This window comes from Oryzias latipes, chromosome 11, assembly GCF_002234675.1.
Source record: "Oryzias latipes chromosome 11, ASM223467v1".
Taxonomy (NCBI): Eukaryota; Metazoa; Chordata; class Actinopteri; order Beloniformes; family Adrianichthyidae; genus Oryzias; species Oryzias latipes.
Window position 1 is genome coordinate 5,446,443 of NC_019869.2, and position 20,429 is coordinate 5,466,871.

The 20,429-nt window shown below is 40.4% G+C and overlaps 1 protein-coding gene across 1 annotated transcript; it reads left to right on the top strand.

Annotated features, from left to right (window-relative positions):
- The first annotated feature begins 45 nt into the window (after positions 1 to 45).
- On the top strand, positions 46 to 20,318 carry skiv2l (Ski2 like RNA helicase). The gene is made up of 29 exons (XM_004073761.4): positions 46 to 217; positions 567 to 685; positions 936 to 1,057; positions 1,185 to 1,302; positions 2,427 to 2,541; positions 2,640 to 2,714; positions 2,807 to 2,860; positions 2,969 to 3,132; positions 3,395 to 3,556; positions 3,638 to 3,783; positions 4,775 to 4,921; positions 5,593 to 5,677; positions 5,769 to 5,875; positions 6,629 to 6,775; positions 6,846 to 6,942; positions 7,026 to 7,238; positions 8,877 to 8,987; positions 9,057 to 9,168; positions 9,249 to 9,367; positions 9,894 to 10,025; positions 11,259 to 11,396; positions 11,477 to 11,581; positions 13,517 to 13,646; positions 13,742 to 13,868; positions 14,977 to 15,187; positions 15,991 to 16,101; positions 17,006 to 17,224; positions 17,502 to 17,642; positions 19,996 to 20,318. The coding sequence occupies exons 1-29, from the start codon at positions 205 to 207 to the stop codon at positions 20,194 to 20,196; spliced, it is 3,741 nt and encodes a 1,246-aa protein (XP_004073809.1). The 5' UTR covers positions 46 to 204; the 3' UTR covers positions 20,197 to 20,318.
- Positions 20,319 to 20,429: the final 111 nt, after the last annotated feature.

Below are 20,429 nucleotides of genomic sequence, written 5' to 3' on the forward strand. Positions count from 1 at the left end.
TCTTTTTTTTACTTTACGAAAATCTACACAGTATAGACAGAAAATGTTTTTAAATCAATAAGTTGATCAATCTGTCACGTCTTTAGTAAAAAGCTAATAAAGTTGTTTTTGGGCTTTTCGCAATTTACGGACAACTTCCTGTTTGCAAATTTGACAACTTCCGGTGAACAGAAACAACTTTTAGCTTGCATTTACGAGTGGACCATGGACAGAATAAGTACGTTTTTGAGTTTTTTATTTGGAAGCGATACTTACTTGCTCAATAACAAAGAATACATTTGTGTTGACCTGTTGTATTCGTGTACCTTGCTTTGTTTTCTGCGAGTAGCAGCCACTCGGTGCTATTCCATAGTTTTACTGCATATTTATTATATTCCAAATAAAGTAATCAATCAACCCAGGCACTTCTCTTGCACGTTGTTGTTCATTTGAACTTTCTCGGGTGCAGACAAGCATTTACATAAACTGATATATGTATTCTGCACATTACTGCTGGCTTAGTTAGTTTGAATTATGAGCAACCTGCTTTCATCATTCAGGAGTTGCCCCCCACCTTTGTTTTCCAGATGTGCCCCCTGTGGGGCCCGCGGACCTGCCGCTGTCTCTGCTGGAGCTGGGATGCTCTGGCAGGTTTGAACTCATCACACATCCCGTGCCTGGGCAGCCTCTACCTCCACAGAGCACGGTCAGAAAAGATGCTGTGTCATTGCATTTTGATTTTAAAAAAATGGTCAAAGTGTTGATTATATGCAGGAGCTTTGTACTCACATTTCGAACCAATCTGGTTGCTTCTCATCCGGATATTCAAATTAATACAATTAGATTTTGACTCACTGTTATGATCTGATTGGTGATGGTTTAATTATCGACTGTTACTCCTCTCAATTCCGACTGAATGAAGAAAATGTTTAAATGTCTGGTCTTATCTTCTGCAGCTTCCCCATGGGCTTCCTCCCACCAGCCTGAACCTGGAAACAGAGGTGGAGAAACAGTTCCTGCGAGACCCAGCCTGGCTTCCCATACACGACACCGACTTTGTCTTTCAGAAATTTCTCAAGTGTGTATGGTGCTTGGAAGATTTTCTTTGCATTAGTGAATAGAAGAAATCGTGTCACATTGTAATATTTTTTAAAATGTTTGTAGAAAATGCAAAAACCCTATTTTTTTGTTGTTTTTTTTTACAGAGTGGCTCAAAGAAAGGTGGATGTGGACTCTCTGCTCAGTTGCTCCCCGTCTGCTCTCCCGTCTGGGCTCTCCGTTGTCAGAGACCCGACCACAGGGATGCTGTTGGATTTCACAGAGGTAATGTGTTGGCCTCTTTTAAAGTCCCATTCCAACTTGATCCCCAGTTGTATTTTGATTATATTTATGCAGTTTTTAGCCAAAATAAAAATAAAAATAAAAACTTTTGTTTTCTGGGACATATTTTCTGCAGATCAGCAGTAGTTAGAAATTGACCTCTGAGTTGTGGGCGAGATCGTTGGATAAATGGATATACTTACAACACAGGTGTAATTCTCTTTTATTTTTCCATTCTTGAATGGAAAATGAAACCAACCGACAAAAATGTACATAATTTTTTAGTTACAAAACCTGTTAGTCTTCTTGAAAGCTCTAATTAAAGATCAAACTGCGCTCAAGATAAGATAAAGAAAAACATGTTTTATTGATTCCAACCTGGGAAATTTGATTGTTGCAGCTGTGAACAGGCTTTATAAACAGTATTAGGCAGAAATCATTTTCTGTAGCAGTCATTGCCTCACCCTCTTGGAAAAATCTGTTTGGATGTCTGTCCAGTATGGGATGGAGAGGGTGATCAGGATTATTGATGATGGATAAGAGTTTGTTTAAAGTCCTCCTTTCCATCACTGTGTGGTAAAAATCCAAAGAAATAATCACAAAAGGCTTATTCCTTAGGGAGGGGATTTTGTTTATTTGCAAAAGGATTAGGCAAATAATCAAAGTCCAGAAAAAATAAAGGAATCCTCCTACTCAAAAGTCGATTGTCCTGGTGAGTAGAAACAGAAGGAAAATCCAAAATGAAAACAAAAAAAAAAAATAGAAACCCTTTTTCAGCAGAGACAGATGCACTTTTTCTCCTCAGGTTTCCCATAGACACCCTAAAGTGCACAACTTGAAAGGACGGTCCTCATTCGTCCTTTTTCCAGTCTCCTTTACCAAATAACCCAGGTCTGTCAGTCACATGACCTCCTGCTGACGTATTATTGACTCCCTCGTGAGTAAATTGGGCGTCACTTTACCATGGGGAACATTAGAATTTACAGAAGTATGTTGGAAATGACTGGTGGGGGTAAGAACTTAATAAAAAACTAACCCTCTAATGGTCTTTGAGTTCATTTAATTGATGTCAAACATAATCAGAGGAGCCTCTGCCTGGTTGGGCTCTTTTCCCTGCCCACCTCTAGGTGTTGCTGGAGAACACTGGACTCTCTGCGAAGAACTCGCTGTCCCTGCAGCGCCAGCCGGGACCCCCGTCCGAGAGCCTTCGAGGAAGCAACACCAACTACCCCTTCCTGCCCGGTCAGATGCACCTGATCAGAAAAATTATCCCTTTTTGGCTTTTTATATACATTTTTAGCATTTAAAATAATTTTTTGGTGCAACTGTGACATTACCAGGTGGAATGGAGGAGCTATCCCTCGACGAAATCAGGAAGAAGTCTGAGCTGGAGGAGGAAATAGATTTTGAAAAAGGTGATCCTAATGAGCACAAGGTGTCTTGTTTTTTTTAAAAAAATCCCCATATTCTTTATTAGTTTTAATATTTTATCTTTTCTGTTCCCTAGATTTACTGAAAGTACCTCCCGGGTTTAAAGTTGGGATGGATTTTACAAGCAAAGGTTGGAGATAGAATATTAGACATTTAAAAAAAAATTAAAGCAAAAGAAAAGCTTTGAATGGGGAATTGTTCACCATTTCTTTCTACTTTTTTGTATTTCTACTTGAAGAGATCAAAATAGCAAAGCCAGAAGTCAACCTCATGTCCCTCCTCTCTGAGGTGGAAGACTCTGCTGACCTGCAGCGTGAAGAAGAGGAGAAAGATGAAGAACAGAAGAAAGAAAAAGCTTCCAATGTACTCAGAACGAACAGCCTTGAAGATTTGGGCATCAAGGTAATCCAGTTAGATAAAATCCGCTGCTCTCTTAATCCTCCCTATACTTGTGTGTGTGTGTATTTAAAATATATATATAGTATATATATGTGTAATGTGTATATATATGTATATGTTTGGTTAAAAGACCACTGGGAACACTTTGAAAATAGACCAAAAGCTGATCGGAGTGGTACTTTAAGATCATTTGTGGTTGAGAACTTTTGCCTGAACTTTACAGTCTCATTTTTGATCTAATTTAGACTTTTCTGTGTCTTTTTAGACGCAGGATGTGGCTCCACCCTCCTCCACCTCTAAGGGAAGAAAAGAGGATCGATCAAAGCCGACAGAAAGTCCAGAAGAAAAGAAGAAATGGGCCATCCCAGTGGACATAACCTCCCCCTGTGATGATTTCTACAAACGCATCCCCAACCCAGCGTTCAAAGTAGGAACTCCGCCCGTGCGTATCTTCAGATGTGGCGTGTTTGCGAGCGTCCGTCTCATTGTTTTCTCTGCTCCGCTCCAGTGGCCCTTTGAGCTGGACGTCTTCCAGAAACAGGCCATCTTGAGGCTGGAGGCGCACGACTCCGTCTTTGTGGCTGCGCACACGTCAGCGGGGAAAACCGTGGTGGCCGAGTACGCCATAGCGCTCTCGCAGAAACACATGACCAGGTCGGAATTTAGATATCACAACCTTGATGTGTTGAAGGGCTGTCCTGATCATTTTAGGACTAAAAAAAGAGGGAATTGAAGCTCTAAAAAGAATTCAACTGGATGCTGAGTTACAAACCAGCCCCCCAAAAAACTTACAGCATTAAACAAATGCTGCTAAAACAAGAAACTTGTTTAAGCTTTTACTGCCAGAAATCAAAAGAAAGAAAGACATAAAAAAAATAATTTAGAATAAAAACATGTATTTTTTGTTGCAAAAAGTTTAATATTTTGAATCTTGAAGAAAGGGGAGATTCTGCAGGTAAATGTTAAAGAACATGTTGGTGTTTTAAAGAAAAAGGAAAACTTAGTTTACTGTGTTACTTTATCAGGTTTAACATTTTTTCAAAAATACTATTTAAAAGTTTTTTATTTAAAAAAAAAGTATTTTTTTCTGAAGTGAAATTAGGGTTATGCATTTCTATCAGTTGGTGGCCTAAAGGCAATACTTTTTATGAGTAATGTGTGAATAACTATATATTTTTTTCTTTGTGTGCATGACTTTTATCATTCTATAGGTTTGCAGTCAACGATTTCTTAAGGTTCTGGGGAAAAAGTTGTTAATTATATAAATATTTTTTCACAAAAAAAAAATGATTAAATGCTTAAAAGAATTATTATCATTCATAAGAAAAAATCTTAATTAATAGGATTTTTTTATAGGTAATTCTCAAGGTAACAGAATAAAACAATCAGTTATGTTTTTATGTTTTTTATCAAGTAAAATCCCAACTCTACCTGCTTTTTATTGGAATCCAATTTTCTATTTGACTTTTTTACTGTTATAATGTAAAAATGAAGGAAGGCTTAACTTCACAGTGGAGTGTTTTGTGTTTTACTTTTTAAATATTACAGTTTAGACCAGAAAGATCACATTTCTACATGTTTCTGAAAGTTTTGATAAGTTTTATCCCCAAAAAATTGTTTTCTTATGTTTTTTTTTGTTTTTCAGGACCATCTATACGTCTCCAATTAAAGCTTTGTCCAATCAGAAGTTCAGAGACTTCAAAACCACCTTCAAGGATGTTGGACTCCTGACAGGTGACGTCCAGCTGAGTCCTGAATCCGCCTGCCTCATCATGACCACTGAGATCCTCAGGTACTCTTCCTCCTCCTCCTTCTTCATATTAAAGCTACAAATTGGATGAGCTTCAGTACGAAGACGGAAAAGGAGAACCTCATCCTTCTCCTCCATCTTTTTCTTCTCATTTTTCCTATCCATCTCATTTTCCTCCTTCTCCACCTCCTTCTACTTCTTCATATTGAAGCTACATGTTGGATGAAGGAAAACCTTCTCCTTCTTCACTATCTCCTCATTTCACTTCTCCTCTTCATCCCCCATCTTGTACTTTATTTCCTCCTCCTTGTTCTTCTCTTTCTTCTTATCTCCTTCTCTCCTCCTCCTCCTCTTCCTTCATATTTAAGCTAAATGTTGGATGAGCTTCAAAATGAAGGAGAGCCTTCTTCTTCTTCACCATCTCCTCCACCTTCTCCTCCACCTCGTTTTCCTTCACCGTCTCCTCCTCATTTTACTTCTTCTCCTCCTCCTACATTTCCTCCTCCTCTACCTCCTCCTCTTCATCCCCGTCTTGTTTTTTATTTCCTCCTCCTTGTTCTTCTCTTTCTCCTTCTCTCCTCTTCCTCATCTACCTTCTCTTCTTCCTCCTCCTAGTCCTCCTCTTTCCCTCTTCTCTCCTCTTCCTTCTCCTCCTCCTACTTCATATTGAAGCTACTTGTTGGATGAGCGTGTTGGTCACCTTCTCCCCTCAGGTCCATGCTTTACAACGGATCGGAGGTCATCAGGGACTTGGAGTGGGTGATCTTCGATGAGGTCCACTACATCAATGATGCTGAGGTCAGGGAGCTTCTGAGTAGAACTTCCTTTCACTCCTACAGATGGAGGAGATGCTTTTACTTGAGTCTTTTCCTGCGTTTCTCCTGGTCAGAGAGGAGTTGTGTGGGAGGAGGTGCTGATTATGCTTCCGGATCACGTCAGTATCATTCTTCTCAGCGCCACGGTGCCGAACGCTCTGGAGTTCAGTGAGTGGATCGGGTGAGTGGCTGCAGAATAGCTCTCGCTGCACATCCAGGACAAACAGGAAGCAACACCTTCAAAATAAAGTGACATTTGAACCGATTTGGACTTCTTTTTCTGACAATTGAAAACTTTTAATGATTTACTTTTTTATAATGGACGCTTCTGAACATTTTTTCCACTATTTAACAGACCTGAAAAAGCTTTAATTAATACACTTTCTATAGTAAATAAAAATGTTGAAAATCAGCATAGTTTGTAAAACATTTTGTGAACTCGTGATACTTTCATTCTTGGTATTATTTTCTCTAAAATATTTCATTTATGTCCACCTTTTTCCAAATATATTGATTAATGTTTTATCTATAAAAAAAAGCATTTTTCTGGATTTCATAAGAAAAAAGCTCCTTTCTATATGTCTTGACCCTGAAGTCTCTTCAAAATAAAAGAGGAAAGGAGGTCCAATGATTCTTTTAATTTTTTAGCAGAAGACTTATTTGTAAAGTAAATGCTTAGTTTCTATTTTCTTCTGACCAAAAAGACCTAAATTTGTTTACATTACTCGTGTACGTCAGACTCCAGTTCTCCTTTTCCTGTGTCCTTTTGAATCTCTGCTCTTTTCTCCTCCTAATCCTTGACATTTTCCGTCGGATTCAGAAATGTAGAAAAGGAGGAGGTTTTTTTTCCGGAAACCGAACAACTTGACCATAGTTTTGCGGCCTTGTTCAGGAGCAGTAACAGGATTTGTATGTTTGTGGTTTTCCTTCTCAGTCGCATCAAAAAGAAGCACATTTATGTGATTAGCACTATGAAGAGGCCCGTACCTCTGGAGCATCACCTGTACACCGGAAACAGCACCAAGACGCAGAAGGAGATGTTTCTGCTGGTGGACGCTGCGGGGAATTTCCTCACTAAAGGGTACGGCTTCACCGCTTCATTTGTTTTTGCTTTCTGGATGTTTTATTTTGAAGCTACACTTCCTTTTTAGGTATTATGCAGCCGTCGATGCCAAGAAGGAGCGAAGCAGCAAACACGCCCAAACCTTTGGCGCTAAAAACACCTCTCAAAACACGACGGCCAGTCAGGTTGGTCTCTTCACCCACCTCGCCGCTTTTTCTTCATACCTGGATGGTTCTCCATGTGTCTTTGCCCCCCTCCCCTCTACCAGGATCGGTCCGTGTGGCTGGCCCTTCTCCACTTCCTGTCCCAGCGGCAGCAGACCCCTGTTGTGGCCTTCACCTTCTCCCGGGCACGGTGTGACGACAACGCCCGCTCGCTGGAGTCCATGGATCTCACCACCTCCGTCGAGAAGGCAGAGATCCACTCCTTCTTCCAGAAGAGTCTCAGTCGCCTCAGAGGAGGAGACCGCCAGCTGCCGCAGGTACACAACTTTAGGGAAGGACGTAACCTTTCTTAATTTCTTATTTTTTATGAATAATCCCTTAGATCAGAGTTCTTATGGGTATTTTTTTGTTCTTTATCCAAAAACCTAAATCTTTAAATTTAAATCTTATGACAGTTATGAATTTTGAACGAGCAAAAAACATTTTTCATATCAACTTTTAAGTTCCACTGAAGAACACAGTCGCCTTTATGACTGAGATCTTCTGACATTTTGATGCTTTTATCTTGAGAAATGAGGCATTAAATAATCTTAAATGTTTCAAAAACTATGTTTACTTTAAGGAACTATTCATAAAGACTTTAACAGTCGGCTTGAATAAGAAAGAGAAACTTCTCAGAAACTTTTAGTGAACTTCTTTAGATACGACGGACAAAAACAACAGAACTCCATCAAAACACTGGAAGCAACGCTCGTCTCAAAGACAAGTGGAAAAAAAAAGATGTTGTTTTGGTTTTAATTTAAAATAATCGGCCAGTGAAGCAAGTAGAATTTGTTCTGGTAAGATTTCTCAGAAGTTTTAATGTCTTCCCCTAAGACAAGATTTAATCTTGAAACATAAACGCTTATATTTATGTAAATTAATTTGCTAATTGGAAATAATATGTCTGAAGATACCAGTGTTTTGCTTAAAATAATTAGGTATATTAATACACTTTTCTTCCCATCCAAATATATCATATTTTAAGAGCTACAACAGTCCAACTATACTTATTTCTACTCCATAAACGTAAGATGAGGATTACACATTTTTAGATCAATTTGTCTTGAAAGATTTTGTGGAATTTTAGTCAAATGGGTTGAATAAAACTTTCCTTTTTTATTGAATCCAGTAGATCTGTTTCTTGAAATAAAACCACTCACTATTCTCAAAAACTTTAAAAAAATACTATGTAGAGAAAAAAAACTAATACTGAGTAAAGTAAAAAACTTTAAAAAACTAAATAATTATATAAATAACTTAAAAATACAATGTAAAGATGAAATGTAAATACTATGTAAAGTAAGAATACTATTTAATTTACTATTTATTATATTAAAAAAAAGTATAAGTACTATGTGAAGGTTAAAAAAATACTATTTGTAGAGTAAACAAAACTTTAAAATACCATGTAATATTACAAAGAAATTTGTATGTTAAACCAAAATTTTGAAATAGTATTTAAGGTTAAGAAAATACTTATAAATAGAATGTAAAGAGAAAAAAACATTAAAATGCCAAATGCAAGGTAAAAAACCTGAAACTACACTGTGAAGTTAAAGAAAATGTACGCAAAGTTAAAAAAAAGAGGTTTTTGAGAACAAAAAACATAAGATATTCAAGATTTTGTTGTCTTCATATAGGTCAACATTCTAATGAAAAGTTGGAAGTTAGTTCTCCTAAATCAAGTCCAATAAGATATTTAAAGTAGAAAACTAGACCGAAATACAGAAATGCTGTGTTTTTGCAATGAACTGATTTCAAAATAAAAGTGTCACAGCTAATCTTCCACATGAAAGTGTTAAACTTCTGCAAAATTCATTCCTGTTTTTTACTTTAACCCAGATCGATGCTGCAGGTTCAGTTTAATGCTCATGTTTTTGTAGTAAATTTCCGAGCTTCTTCCCTTTGTTCAGATTTTGCTCATGAGGGACCTCCTGAAGAGAGGCGTCGCCGTCCACCACAGCGGCATCCTGCCGATCCTGAAGGAGGTCATCGAGATGCTTTTCTCACGAGGACTGGTCAAGGTCAGTTCCTTTCCCCGATCGTTTCAGCGGCCCAATGTGAGCCGGAGGCTGACTTTCCAGTGCGTGTAGGTGCTGTTCGCCACGGAAACGTTTGCGATGGGGGTGAACATGCCCGCCAGGACGGTGGTGTTCGACAGCATCAGGAAGCACGACGGCACCGGCTTCAGGAACCTGCTGCCAGGTTTGACGCCCACTTCTTTTCACCGCCGTTTGTTTTTTTTCCTCCATGTGCTTCATATGGTTTCATTCCTGCACTTTAAGGTGAATATATCCAGATGGCTGGCAGAGCGGGACGAAGAGGTCTGGACGCCACCGGCACTGTGATCATCCTGTGTAAGGCCGGCGTGCATGAGATGGCTGATCTGCACGCCATGATGATGGTGAGCTCCTCGGTGTCTGGCTGCGCCCACCTGCCTCTCTGCATCTGTCACATTGGTATTAACTAAGGGTGTGTATTGACAAGAGTCTGGCAATACGATACGTATCCTGATATCTCATATACAAGTTGCTTTGTTTTCACGCTCCACTGCAAGCGTACCTTTTAGCCCCGATGTTCACCCACAGCTCCCAAAGTTCTGCAGAGAGATAAATACGTTCAGCAGAAGCTCAAACAGCTGAAATGAAAACTCAGAGCTTGTAAAACGCAGAAAAGACATCATTTCTTCGGAGAATAACACATTTGTCACAACAGTGACCATGAAACCAAAACTCAGCCTGGATCTAAATGTTTGATGGAACAGATTGTCGGACAATTAAAAGTTAGAATTAAAACATCTGAATCCTCTTTGCTCAAGTTGGTGTTTCTTAAGCACAGGAACGTAGATTTCTCCACGTCTGGACCGGAACGTTAAAGAAGAAGTCGATACGGAAGTTGACTTGTCTCAGCTGACCTTTTTCCCGCTCCAGGGAAAGCCGACCATTCTTCAGTCGCAGTTCAGACTGACCTACACCATGATCCTCAACCTGCTGCGGGTGGAGGCGCTCAGAGTGACCGACATGATGAAGAGAAGCTTTTCTGAGAGCCACAGAAACGCTCAGGTAACTCCGCATGAACACGGCCGAATACGGTGACTAGAGTTCCAGGTAAAAATGTTCATGCAACTTTTTTTTTCCAGAACATTGCAGGAAAACATGCAGAAGGTTTGCATTGATTTTTTTCCATTAGGTCCTTAAATTAAAGCCGCGAGCCTGCATGCCCTACTCGCCATCCCCCATTTGACCCGCCCTCACAACCAGCCCCTCATTCTGCCCCTCCCACCCTGAACAGAGCTGCACGTGACAAATTCATTTTAAAGAAAAAATTTTCAAAATCCCAGCTTTTCTGTTTGTTTTATCTCCATAGCAACCATTTTCTTTTTTGATTGTCGGGGGGTGACGAGCAGATTTATGTCATTTTTGGAAGAATTGACAAAAGTATATTTTGGGATTTCCTTGGCAACTGGTTTTTTTTTTTTTGTTAACCAAGCCCACATTCTTAGTGTGTTCATATGAAATGATATAGTGTTTTGTTTAGCATCAGCCAAAGATTCACGTATTACATTTTCACAATGTGTTGGTAAATGATGTGTGAGCAACAGGGAAACGACACTTTCGCGAGCACGCCACGTTAACTCTGTTTAAAATCTACAACTTCTAATCCCAGCATAGATTTCCAAGTAGCTTCCCAGTGATGCTTGATGAGTTAGGAGGCGATAAATCATCACTAGGAGGAATTTAAATTTTTAGCTGGTACTACAACTACTACTTTTTTGTGTGTGTGTGGAAAATTCAAGATGGCAGCCTCTCTCTGAGGTTTAAGGTCAATGAAACATCAGTGGTGGTTATAGCCTTTAGCTGGTGACATGTGTGTGAAATTTTGTAAAGATCGCTCGAATAAAAGTTTATTTTCTCAAATTTTGTGAAAATTCAAACAAAACTGGCACCAAGCCGTGGGTACTGTGGCCATCCCATAATAACTTTAAAGCTTCCTTTGGATTCTTCCCGACACTTGTGTTTTGGTTTAATTTGGGGATTGTGAAATATCGTTGTGAGCCCCACTAGAGATTTTGGCCCCATTCATTTTTGTGGTGGTTTCTTCTTCCGCTGTGATGTCATCATTTTTTGATGTCATCGTTTTTTGATGTCATCGTCATTCATTATCCTCAAAATTCCTTTTTCACTGTGGTGGTAGCTGCTGCAGCAAAAACGAACAAAAAAATCTGATGCCAGAGCTTTTCGCCGGCGTAGCCTTTGATCTTTCTTTCATGTCTCCTCCCTAACGTATCTCTGCAGGAACACGAGAAAAGGATCAGCCAGCTGAGGCAGACCTTATCCTCCTTACCTCCTCTGGATCCGGAAGGCCAGCTGTCCGACTTGTTACCGTACTATCACACGGTGGCGGAGCTGCGGGTCACTAACGAATCCCTGCAGGTGCTGGCTGCTAACTCGCTGTGGTTTAAACCAGCGTCTTCGTCGTTTCCTAAACTTCCTTCTTGTTTGTTGGATGTTAGAAAGCCATCGTGGAGTCTGTGAACGGCCTGAAAGCGCTGTCCGTGGGTCGAGTGTTGGTGGTCAACAACAAACAGCATCTAAACGCGTTGGGGGTGATCCTGCAGGTAGGCATGGAGTGGTGACGGAAAAAGTTACTGAGGCACTCCAGGAAAAAAACCTGTCCGGATCATTTTTGGATTAAAAAAACAAAAGAAACAGTTAACTGAATAAGGAAATAATGAAAGTGTATTATATTGTTTTACATGAAAAATCCTAAATAATCTACAGAGTATAAAACAAATAAATGAACCTAAACAAGAAAACCAGTCCTCTACTGCCTAAATAACAGATAAATTGCGGAGAGAAAAAAAAATGTGCATCAGAACAAAAAATTAAATTTTTTTTTGCAAAGATGGACTTTTCTATCCTTCTTGAGATACGATGTGAAAGTAAAGGAAAGTCAGAAAACACTTTGGTGTGAATTTTCCGAAATGAGAAAAAAATTCTGTTCAAAAGGAGGAAATATTTTTGTATGTATTTAAAAAAACGCAAGTGAAGTTTGAACATTTTCTTCAAAATTTGAAGAAAAAAAAAAATTTAATTAAAATTTTAAAAAAAATTAAAATATGTAGCTCATGTTTTCAGATTTACATCACATTTAACGAAGACGGTTCTGCCAGAAATATCCTTACAAAATAAAATGTTTTCTCTTGACTTTTATTACAAAACTTTTTATAAAGAAATAAAGAAAAGTTCTTTAAAAATCCCCTTCAGAAACATAATTTATCATAAAGCTTTCAGGATCATACAGTATTATCTAGAATTGATTAAGCACACATACGGCAGCAACTGGCAGTTTATAATGGGGGAGAAAAAATAACTGGACTGAGTGACTCCGCCCCCTGCGGCGTTCCAAACAGGAAGTGGCTCCAAGAAGCCAAAATCCCATAGACTTCTATAGAGAAATAAACAGCTGTCACTCAGTCATTCTGTTGGTCAGAAGAACCGTCCTTTTTAACATGTTCTTGACAATACGACTTTTTTTTTCTGTAGTTCAAACTGGCCAATCAGATGCCTCAATAAAAGTAGGTGGAGCCTGCTGGCCCCCCAAAGGTTCAAAATTGACAGTTTTTCTGTAGCCTCTTTTCAAGTGGTGGTGGTGTGCCATTCCAACAAGCTCACTCCTGATTGGCAGTAGTGGTTGCCATAGAAACTCAGACCTACTTTGACTAATCACTGCTTACTGACGACATGGCGGCATCCGTATCATGAAAATGGGCGACGTCTCGCTCACTCGCGTAAGTTTTCTGAGACGGTCAATGGTTTGAGTCAAAGTTTCTATGGCAACCGAACTCGCCAAATTAAGGTTGAGCTTGTTGGAAGCCTGTTTAACATATTTCTTCTGCAGCATTGGCTTCTGGGAAGGTTGGTGACACAATTGTCAGCACAACACGCCATCTTCAATGGCGGAAATGGAATTCCAAATTAAATGTCCAATTAGGACTTTATAGGCGAACAAAAAAACACCCAAATCACCAAAAGGAAAGCCAATGTAAGATAAAGTGTATGTTACATGTTCTGCACGTATTTTCAAATAAAAAGGTGGCAAAATGGGTTTCTTATGTAAATATTGAAATCAAATAATTTGGAACATAACTTACATCTGTCTCCAACCAAATTCAGAGGAATTCTGTTGCCATTTTTTATACCAACAGCGCCATGTTGGAGCCAGACAAAGTTAGTAAGCAGTGATTGATCCAAGTTGATCTGAGTCGGCAACACCATGGCCAATCAGGAGTGAGTTTGTTGGAAGGCCATACCCCTACACAAAATCTGTTCTGGAGCATGTGTGTGTGTGTGTGCCTTGCAGGCTCCAAATACTTGTACTGAGACACCTGGTTGGCCAGTTTGTACTTGAATAAATATATACAGTATCAGACACTTCTTGTTTGGAACGTCTGGGGGGAGGGAGCACCAGTTCTTTAATATAATCAATGGAAGAAACTTCAGATTGTGGCGCTCTGTTACCTGTTTCCACACCTGACATCCGTCTCTGTCAGGTATCCAGTGATGCCGTGAACCGCACATTCACGGCTCTCATTATATGCGAGAAAGGCAACGAGGAAGGAAAAGGAGAACCCGACGCAGCTTCCCCACACCTGTACAACACAGCTCTGTTCATCCCTGAAGGTGCCTTGCCGACCCGTCCTTTCGGTTTCTGCCACATCATCTGGATTATTAAATCCAGATTAGAGTCCATATTTAGGTTTTCCTGTGTGTTTCAGGCCCCTGCAGCCACACGGTGCAGAAGCTGAAGCTGCAGGACATCTCAGCCATCACCGTAAAAACCCTGAAAGTGATTCCCGACAGGATCATAGATAACTACAACAAGAGGCAACAACCTCGATTCAGGTGTGGGAACACCTTTTTTCGCATCATTTAACAAACCAGATCATCTTTTGCTTCGTTATTTAAACATAATTATGAAAACTCACCTTCATCCTGCTGGTCCAGATAAAGCTTTTGAAAACTTTCTTCCATTTTTATTCAAATACTTTTATGAATTTAGTTTTTCCAGAAATGATTTTGCTCCAAATTCCATCTCCGAAAGCAACATTTAATTTTTACTTTGTTAGGAAATAATAGGCGAAACGGGGCACAGGGGGCAGTATAGCAACATTAAGCAAGGCGATTGGTTAGGGATTCAAGTGTTATTGCTACAATGTGGTCTTGGATTTATCAAGCTGTGCACTCAAGAAGAGTGTTTTTTAATTATGGAGGACGGCAGGGGGGTTTATATCATCCTGCGGTGGATGCAGTTTGTTTTTACTGGACAGAATCACAACTGTGAATCGTTTTTAAATTACCAAAGCTCCTTTTAAGGTACAAATTTGTTCAAAGCGGTCCACAAAAAAACTAAAAAGAGGGTAACGATAAGAGGGTGTGGCTTTGGTCAATTAAGCCAGCCAATCACGGAAGGAGCTGGCATCGGTGTGGGTGGTTGTACACCTGACTGCCTATGTTGACTAAAGGGTGAAGGAAAAAGTAGAATCAGATAACAATTAGCCTAAAAATACAATTAATCAGTTAAAGAAATAACCTTTAAATCGAAATGTCTTCATCCTTTTTGTCTTTTGCTTTGTAGGAATCATTATTTACGCATTTTTGAGTCATTGGCTGATCCCTGGATTCACTCACAGACGTTAATTGTTGATGCCTGAGAAGGTAGAATATTTATAGAGCTTTTAAAATATGCATCCTCGCATCACCTGACCCTTTCCTAACGGAGATGGCAGACCAGCTGCAATCTGGATGAACCAGTTGTGTATAATACAGAAAATATAAGTGAATTTTGATACTAGAGGCAGAAGAAAAGCATAATTTCTGGTTTGTTGCTTCTGTGTTGATCCACAGTGGATTAATGGAAACAGAATAAAAACGTTATTTGTGCAAATCTGATTTAATCCCATGAACAGAAACGAACATAGCAACAGTACAAGATCTTCCCATTCTTCCTCAGGCACGAACCTCCAGGCCAGGCCATCTCCACGGCAACGCAGGAGCTGCTACGACTGGCTGAGGCCAACCCCGGCGGCCTAGCGACCCTGGACCCGGTGAACGACCTGCAGCTGAAGAGTGTGGATGTGGTGGAGGGCAGCATGAGGCTGCGCTTGCTGCAGGACAGCCTCAAGAGTTTCACCTGCATCCACTCACCCACCTTTGCAGAACAGGTGTGTGTGTGCAAATCTCCTACAAATGGGAACAGTGGGTTTAATGTCTTTTTTTCTGAAGATGCTAATTCAAATGTGCAAACATTTTTTAAATGAATGCAGCTCATTACCATCACAGCCTTACATAAGACATTGAGTTTGCTTGGACTCCTTTTCATGTTTTTTTTTATTTTATTTATTTCTAATTATTTTTATTTTTATAAATTTGCAAAAATAACACGATTTTTTCCCTTTTTAAAGTCAATTTTTTTCTTGTTACTCTGTAGTTTATGAGCAAAATAACCGGAATTTTCTCACAGGAACTCTGTCATTTGAGCCACAGCTGTACACATGCATGCGCGCATACACACACATACACGTGCATGCTCACATGCACCCACCCATGCAGACACACATGCGTACACACCCACCCTTGCATGCCCAACATGTGCATACACACACACACATGCTCGCATACATCTGTATATGCATATGCACACCCGCTTGCACACAAACATGCACACTCACATGTGCATACACATGCACACGCACACACGCTGAGGCAGACAGCCTCTCTCATTACTCTGCCAGCCCATCCTTCCACTCTGCGTATCAGTTTCCGTCTTCTCAGCGTTTTCATTTACTGTTAGACGTCTGCCCGTCTGTGTTTTTACCGCTGTAGCCGAGTTTACATAGAGACCAAAAGGTGATGGTGATGGGAGAACAGAAGCTTCTCTGCTGGTTCAAGATCAGGACAAACGCCGCTGCAGCGTTTTTGTAAACTCCAGTCAACAGCACAGTGTTTGTGTGTGTTTGTGTTTCAGTTTGCTCGGGTTAAGGAGAGGATGAGCGTCCAGGAGGAGCTGGATCGGCTGCTCTTCCTGGTGTCAGACCAGTCTCTGACTCTGCTGCCTGAGTACCACCAGAGGATCAAGGTCTGGATCAGACCAGTTCTGTGTCCCGTCATTCTGCCCAGCTCTGTGACACGCGACGTCAGACTGAAGTTATATTAACAGCCTTTGTCCTTGTCTGTTTGTTACTAATGCATTACAGATCTTAAAAGTACCAGCAAATTTGAGAGAAAGCCCAACAAAAAATTAGTTTGATTTATCAAAAAAAAAAAACAGCTTTATGGACATTTGATAATTTTGTATTGAAACGTCAATCATGTTAAAGTCAAGTAAGCATTTTTTGAGTTTATGAACATTCAAATTCCCCAAAAACACCCACATCTTTGGTGAGAACCTGGTCTCTTGCGTCTCCACGACTGTGGTGGTTCCTCTCTAAAAGATGTTTCTGAATTCTCCAAACTAAAAAGAAAGAAAGTTCCTGAGGTTCTTTTTATGACTACCAAAGAAAAGTCCAAATTCCCGGAGCCCCGCCCCTTCACGTGTGGTATCATTGAAAAATTGCATGAATCGTTGGCTTTAGTAGAACGAAACGATATAACGTACAATATGAACACATAAGGAATGTGGGCGTGGTTAAAAAAAAACAACCTCAGTTGCCACGGAAATCCTACTTTTGCTGATTCTTCTAAAAATGCTGTGGACCTGTTCGTAACCCCCAAAGGACAAAAAAATAAAATGGTTGCTATGGAGATAAAACCAACAGAAAAGCTGCCATTTTCATAAAAGTTTTCTTTTTTTGTACACCTCTGACCAAGGTGCTAGAGGCAGAAGGGCAAACTGAGGGCGTGTAGCAGCTGCTTAGCCAGTGAGGGCGGGTCAAAAGGGGGGCAGCAAGGGCAGGGGAGGGTCGCATCTGTGGGCAATACAAGGCCGCTTGCAGCTTTAATTTCTCTTGAATCCATCTGAGCGCCCTTCTCACTATCCTCAGGTCCTCCAGTCCCTCCAGTACATCGACAGCGGCGGCGCAGTGCAGCTGAAGGGCCGGGTCGCCTGCCAGATCAGCAGCCACGAGCTGCTGCTGACGGAGCTCCTTTTCGAGAACGTCATGAGCCCGCTGGCGCCCGAGGAGAGCGCCGCCCTGCTGTCCTGCCTGGTCTTCACTCAGAAGACCCAGGTGGAGCCGCATTTAACCAGCACCCTGAAGGAGGTGAGGACGATATCTGTCTCTACGGCGCCGACATCAGAGTCTCTTCGTGAAATCAGTTGTTCCATTTGTGGCATCAGTTTGTTGGACCTGCTTGAACAAGAAAGAGCTTTCCAGAATCCTGAATTAGTCATGACCCGACTAGCATCTCTGTCATAGCAGCTCTCCTAGCGGAGCAGCACTTTGTAACAGAAATTTGCTGAAAGTAAACGTCCTGTTAACACCCCAGCGGTACAACGAGGCGCCGCTCCTCCTCTCTGATCGGTCCCTTTCCTCCCAGAGCATTGAGCGGGTCCTGTCGGTGGCTCGGCGAATCGGAGAGCTGCAGCGCGAATGCGGGATCCCCCAGACGGCCGAGGAGTTCGTGGGGCAGTTCAAGTTCGGCCTGACGGAGGTGGTGTACTGCTGGGCCAGAGGCATGGTGAGGACTCCAACGCTTCACACCCAAACATCAATCCTAAATGGACATCAAAGCACATTTTTACTTAAATGGAGGGTGGCCGTGGTGCAGCGGTAGGGCGGTCAGCACATGATCGGAAAATTGCAGGTTCAATTCCCGCCATGCACGCCCATGAGTCGATGTGTCCTTGGGCAAGACACTGAACCCCACTTTGCCTCTGGTGGGGGGTTGGCGCCAGTGTTCGGCAGCGGAGCCGCCACCAGTGTGTGACAGTAAAGCGCTTTGGGCCTTGTAGGTAGAAAAGCGCTATATAAGTATATATAAGTATACGTCATTTACCGTTTAAATGCATAATGTTTGCCGTTTATTGCATGATTTGGGTCAGATTTTAAAAATTGAAGGGATGAACATCCTCCCTTACTCCATTTTCTTCTTGTGACTTGGAGAGATCAATAGATCTTGATTACTGTGGAAAGGCTGTGAGGCATCTTCCTCCTCCAGCGAAGCAAAAAATGCAAATGTTTTACACAGTAAGACCTGCATCAGTGCCAAAAACTTCCCAATTCAATGCATTTAAAATAAATTCCTATTTATTCTATAAAGTTCAATCTAAAATAAATGCAAAATGCTAAATGTCACATGCTTACACATTCACAAACTGGCACCCTCGCCAGCAGTTACCACTAGGAGCACTGTGGGGTTGTGGGTCTTGCCCAAGAACACTTCAGCAAGCGGGCGAGCTAGGCGGGAATCGAACTCTTTCAATCAGAGGATGACCACTCCACCTTTGCAACCCAGCCGCAGTTGTTTTGGTTTTAATAAATGGTTTTGACATGGGGAAAAAAAAAACACCTGAAAATGCATTCATGAATTTAAGTAAATATTAACATTTTATTGGTTTGTTTCAAGCGATTTCAAAAAACAAATAAAAATCTATAGATATATCAAAAATATTTGAGATAATAATTCTTAAATTGATAAAATAAAAAAATAGAAATTAGGCTTTCTTCTTGAGATTAATTGCTCCCAATCATAAATCCCTCCCTGCAGAAATTCGCAATGTTGCGATCGTAGCTGTTAAAGCACATTCAAGCAAATTGTTGCACACCCTGCAACTTTACATTTTCACCACAACTTTACTACACATTTGGTCAATCTGTCATGGCTGACGACGTTGCATACATGCACTTACACAGACAGTACACACCTGTATCACATTAAAAATATTGAATGTCAAAAATGGATTACAAGTTTATTAATTGCTTGAAAGGGAGTAGCAAATTGATGTAATCCCACTTCTTTAATGTTTTACCTAATTTTTTTTCTTTTTTTTGCCATTATTTAGTTTTTAGAATCTATTTAAAGTCATAAATAAGTTTTCAGTCCAAGAGCAGATTATTTTAAACATAATAAAGAGAAAAAAAAACCTTAGTTGCCAAGGAAATCCAAAAATTTACTTTGGCAGATTCTTTTAAATATGACATCTACCTGTTCGCCACCCCCAGGGGACCAAGCAATAAAATGGTTGCTATGGAGATAAAACCAACAAAAAAGCTTTCAATCGGTTATCACCGATTAAAATTTTTTATACTGATTGCAAATATTGTAAATGAAAATTAGCTGCAATTTAAAATAGTATAGTGGAGAAAACTAAAATTCAACTAAGAAAAAACATTATAAACAGGGATTTTGTCATTTTGCACAGTTTGTTATTGATAAATTTCATGCCATTTAAACCCTTTCCCGCAATGTCACTGTTCGCTATAAACCCAGGACTCCACATAATTAGCATAACTTTAATTGGAAAAAACCCGGAACAATAGTTTTATATAATTGGAAATAAATTCAGGCATGAATGGGGTTAATGCATTCAATTTATTTGATTGAAATCAAAGAGTTCAGAAGAGAATCTTCAAATAGAACTAAATTCTGTCACTTTGAGGCTGTTTTGACATCAGATTACAGTTGAATAATACTTGCACTGGTTTGCTCTGTCAAACCTCAGTAAAGGAAGTTTGTTTTCTAAAAGCTGCTGCTATCAGCAGAGACTGTTTAAAGATGCTGCATCTGCATTGCACCAAAGCAGGACTAATATTAAACGGATATTTCAGGATTTTTAAAAAGGTTGTTATAAAGGAGAACCAACAGCAAATCCCCCCAAGAAAATCTCACTAAATGTCATAAATAACAATTCTTTACCTTATTTTGAAGTTTTTTTGTATGAAATTCACTTTAAAGGTGAAAAGCGCACATGAGTGACAATACAAATGCTTCACAGGTGTATTTTTATGCGACAAAAGAGTCAAATGCTGCAGAAAGATCTCAATATTTCCCTGTAAATGCTCTGGGAAACCCATGTGGATTTGTGTTGCAGCCGTTTGCAGAAATCGCTCTGCTCACGGACATCCAGGAGGGCACGGTGGTCCGCTGCATCCAGCGTCTGGACGAGGTCCTGAAGGAGGTGCGGCAGGCGGCCCGCATCGTCGGAGACTCTGTCCTGGGGAGCAAAATGGAAAGGGCTTCCCTGGCCATTCGCAGGGACATCGTCTTCACAGCCTCCCTCTACACCCACTGAAGGGAGGAAGAAGGAGGAGAATGCTGCTGGACGCTGAAGCACAGCTGGGGGTGATGGAAAACAAAGTGGCATGAAATCATCTGTAATCTATTGTACGATAATAAACTTTTTATTTAAAAAAGAAAAGCTCCACGGCTGCTTCTTTCTTGGATTTTTTACATTTTCTGCTGAAAACTTGACCAAAGTGAGGCTTTGCTGGACTTTGGCGCGTCTTCCTGTCACTTTAAGGCCAC

Excerpts from the sequence above, each read along its gene's own strand:
- skiv2l (XM_004073761.4), top strand. Across the intron at positions 5,876-6,628 it reads GAGTTCAGTGAGTGGATCGG|TCGCATCAAAAAGAAGCACA; the intron begins GTGAGTGGCTGC and ends TTTCCTTCTCAG. Across the intron at positions 11,397-11,476 it reads TCACTAACGAATCCCTGCAG|AAAGCCATCGTGGAGTCTGT; the intron begins GTGCTGGCTGCT and ends GTTGGATGTTAG.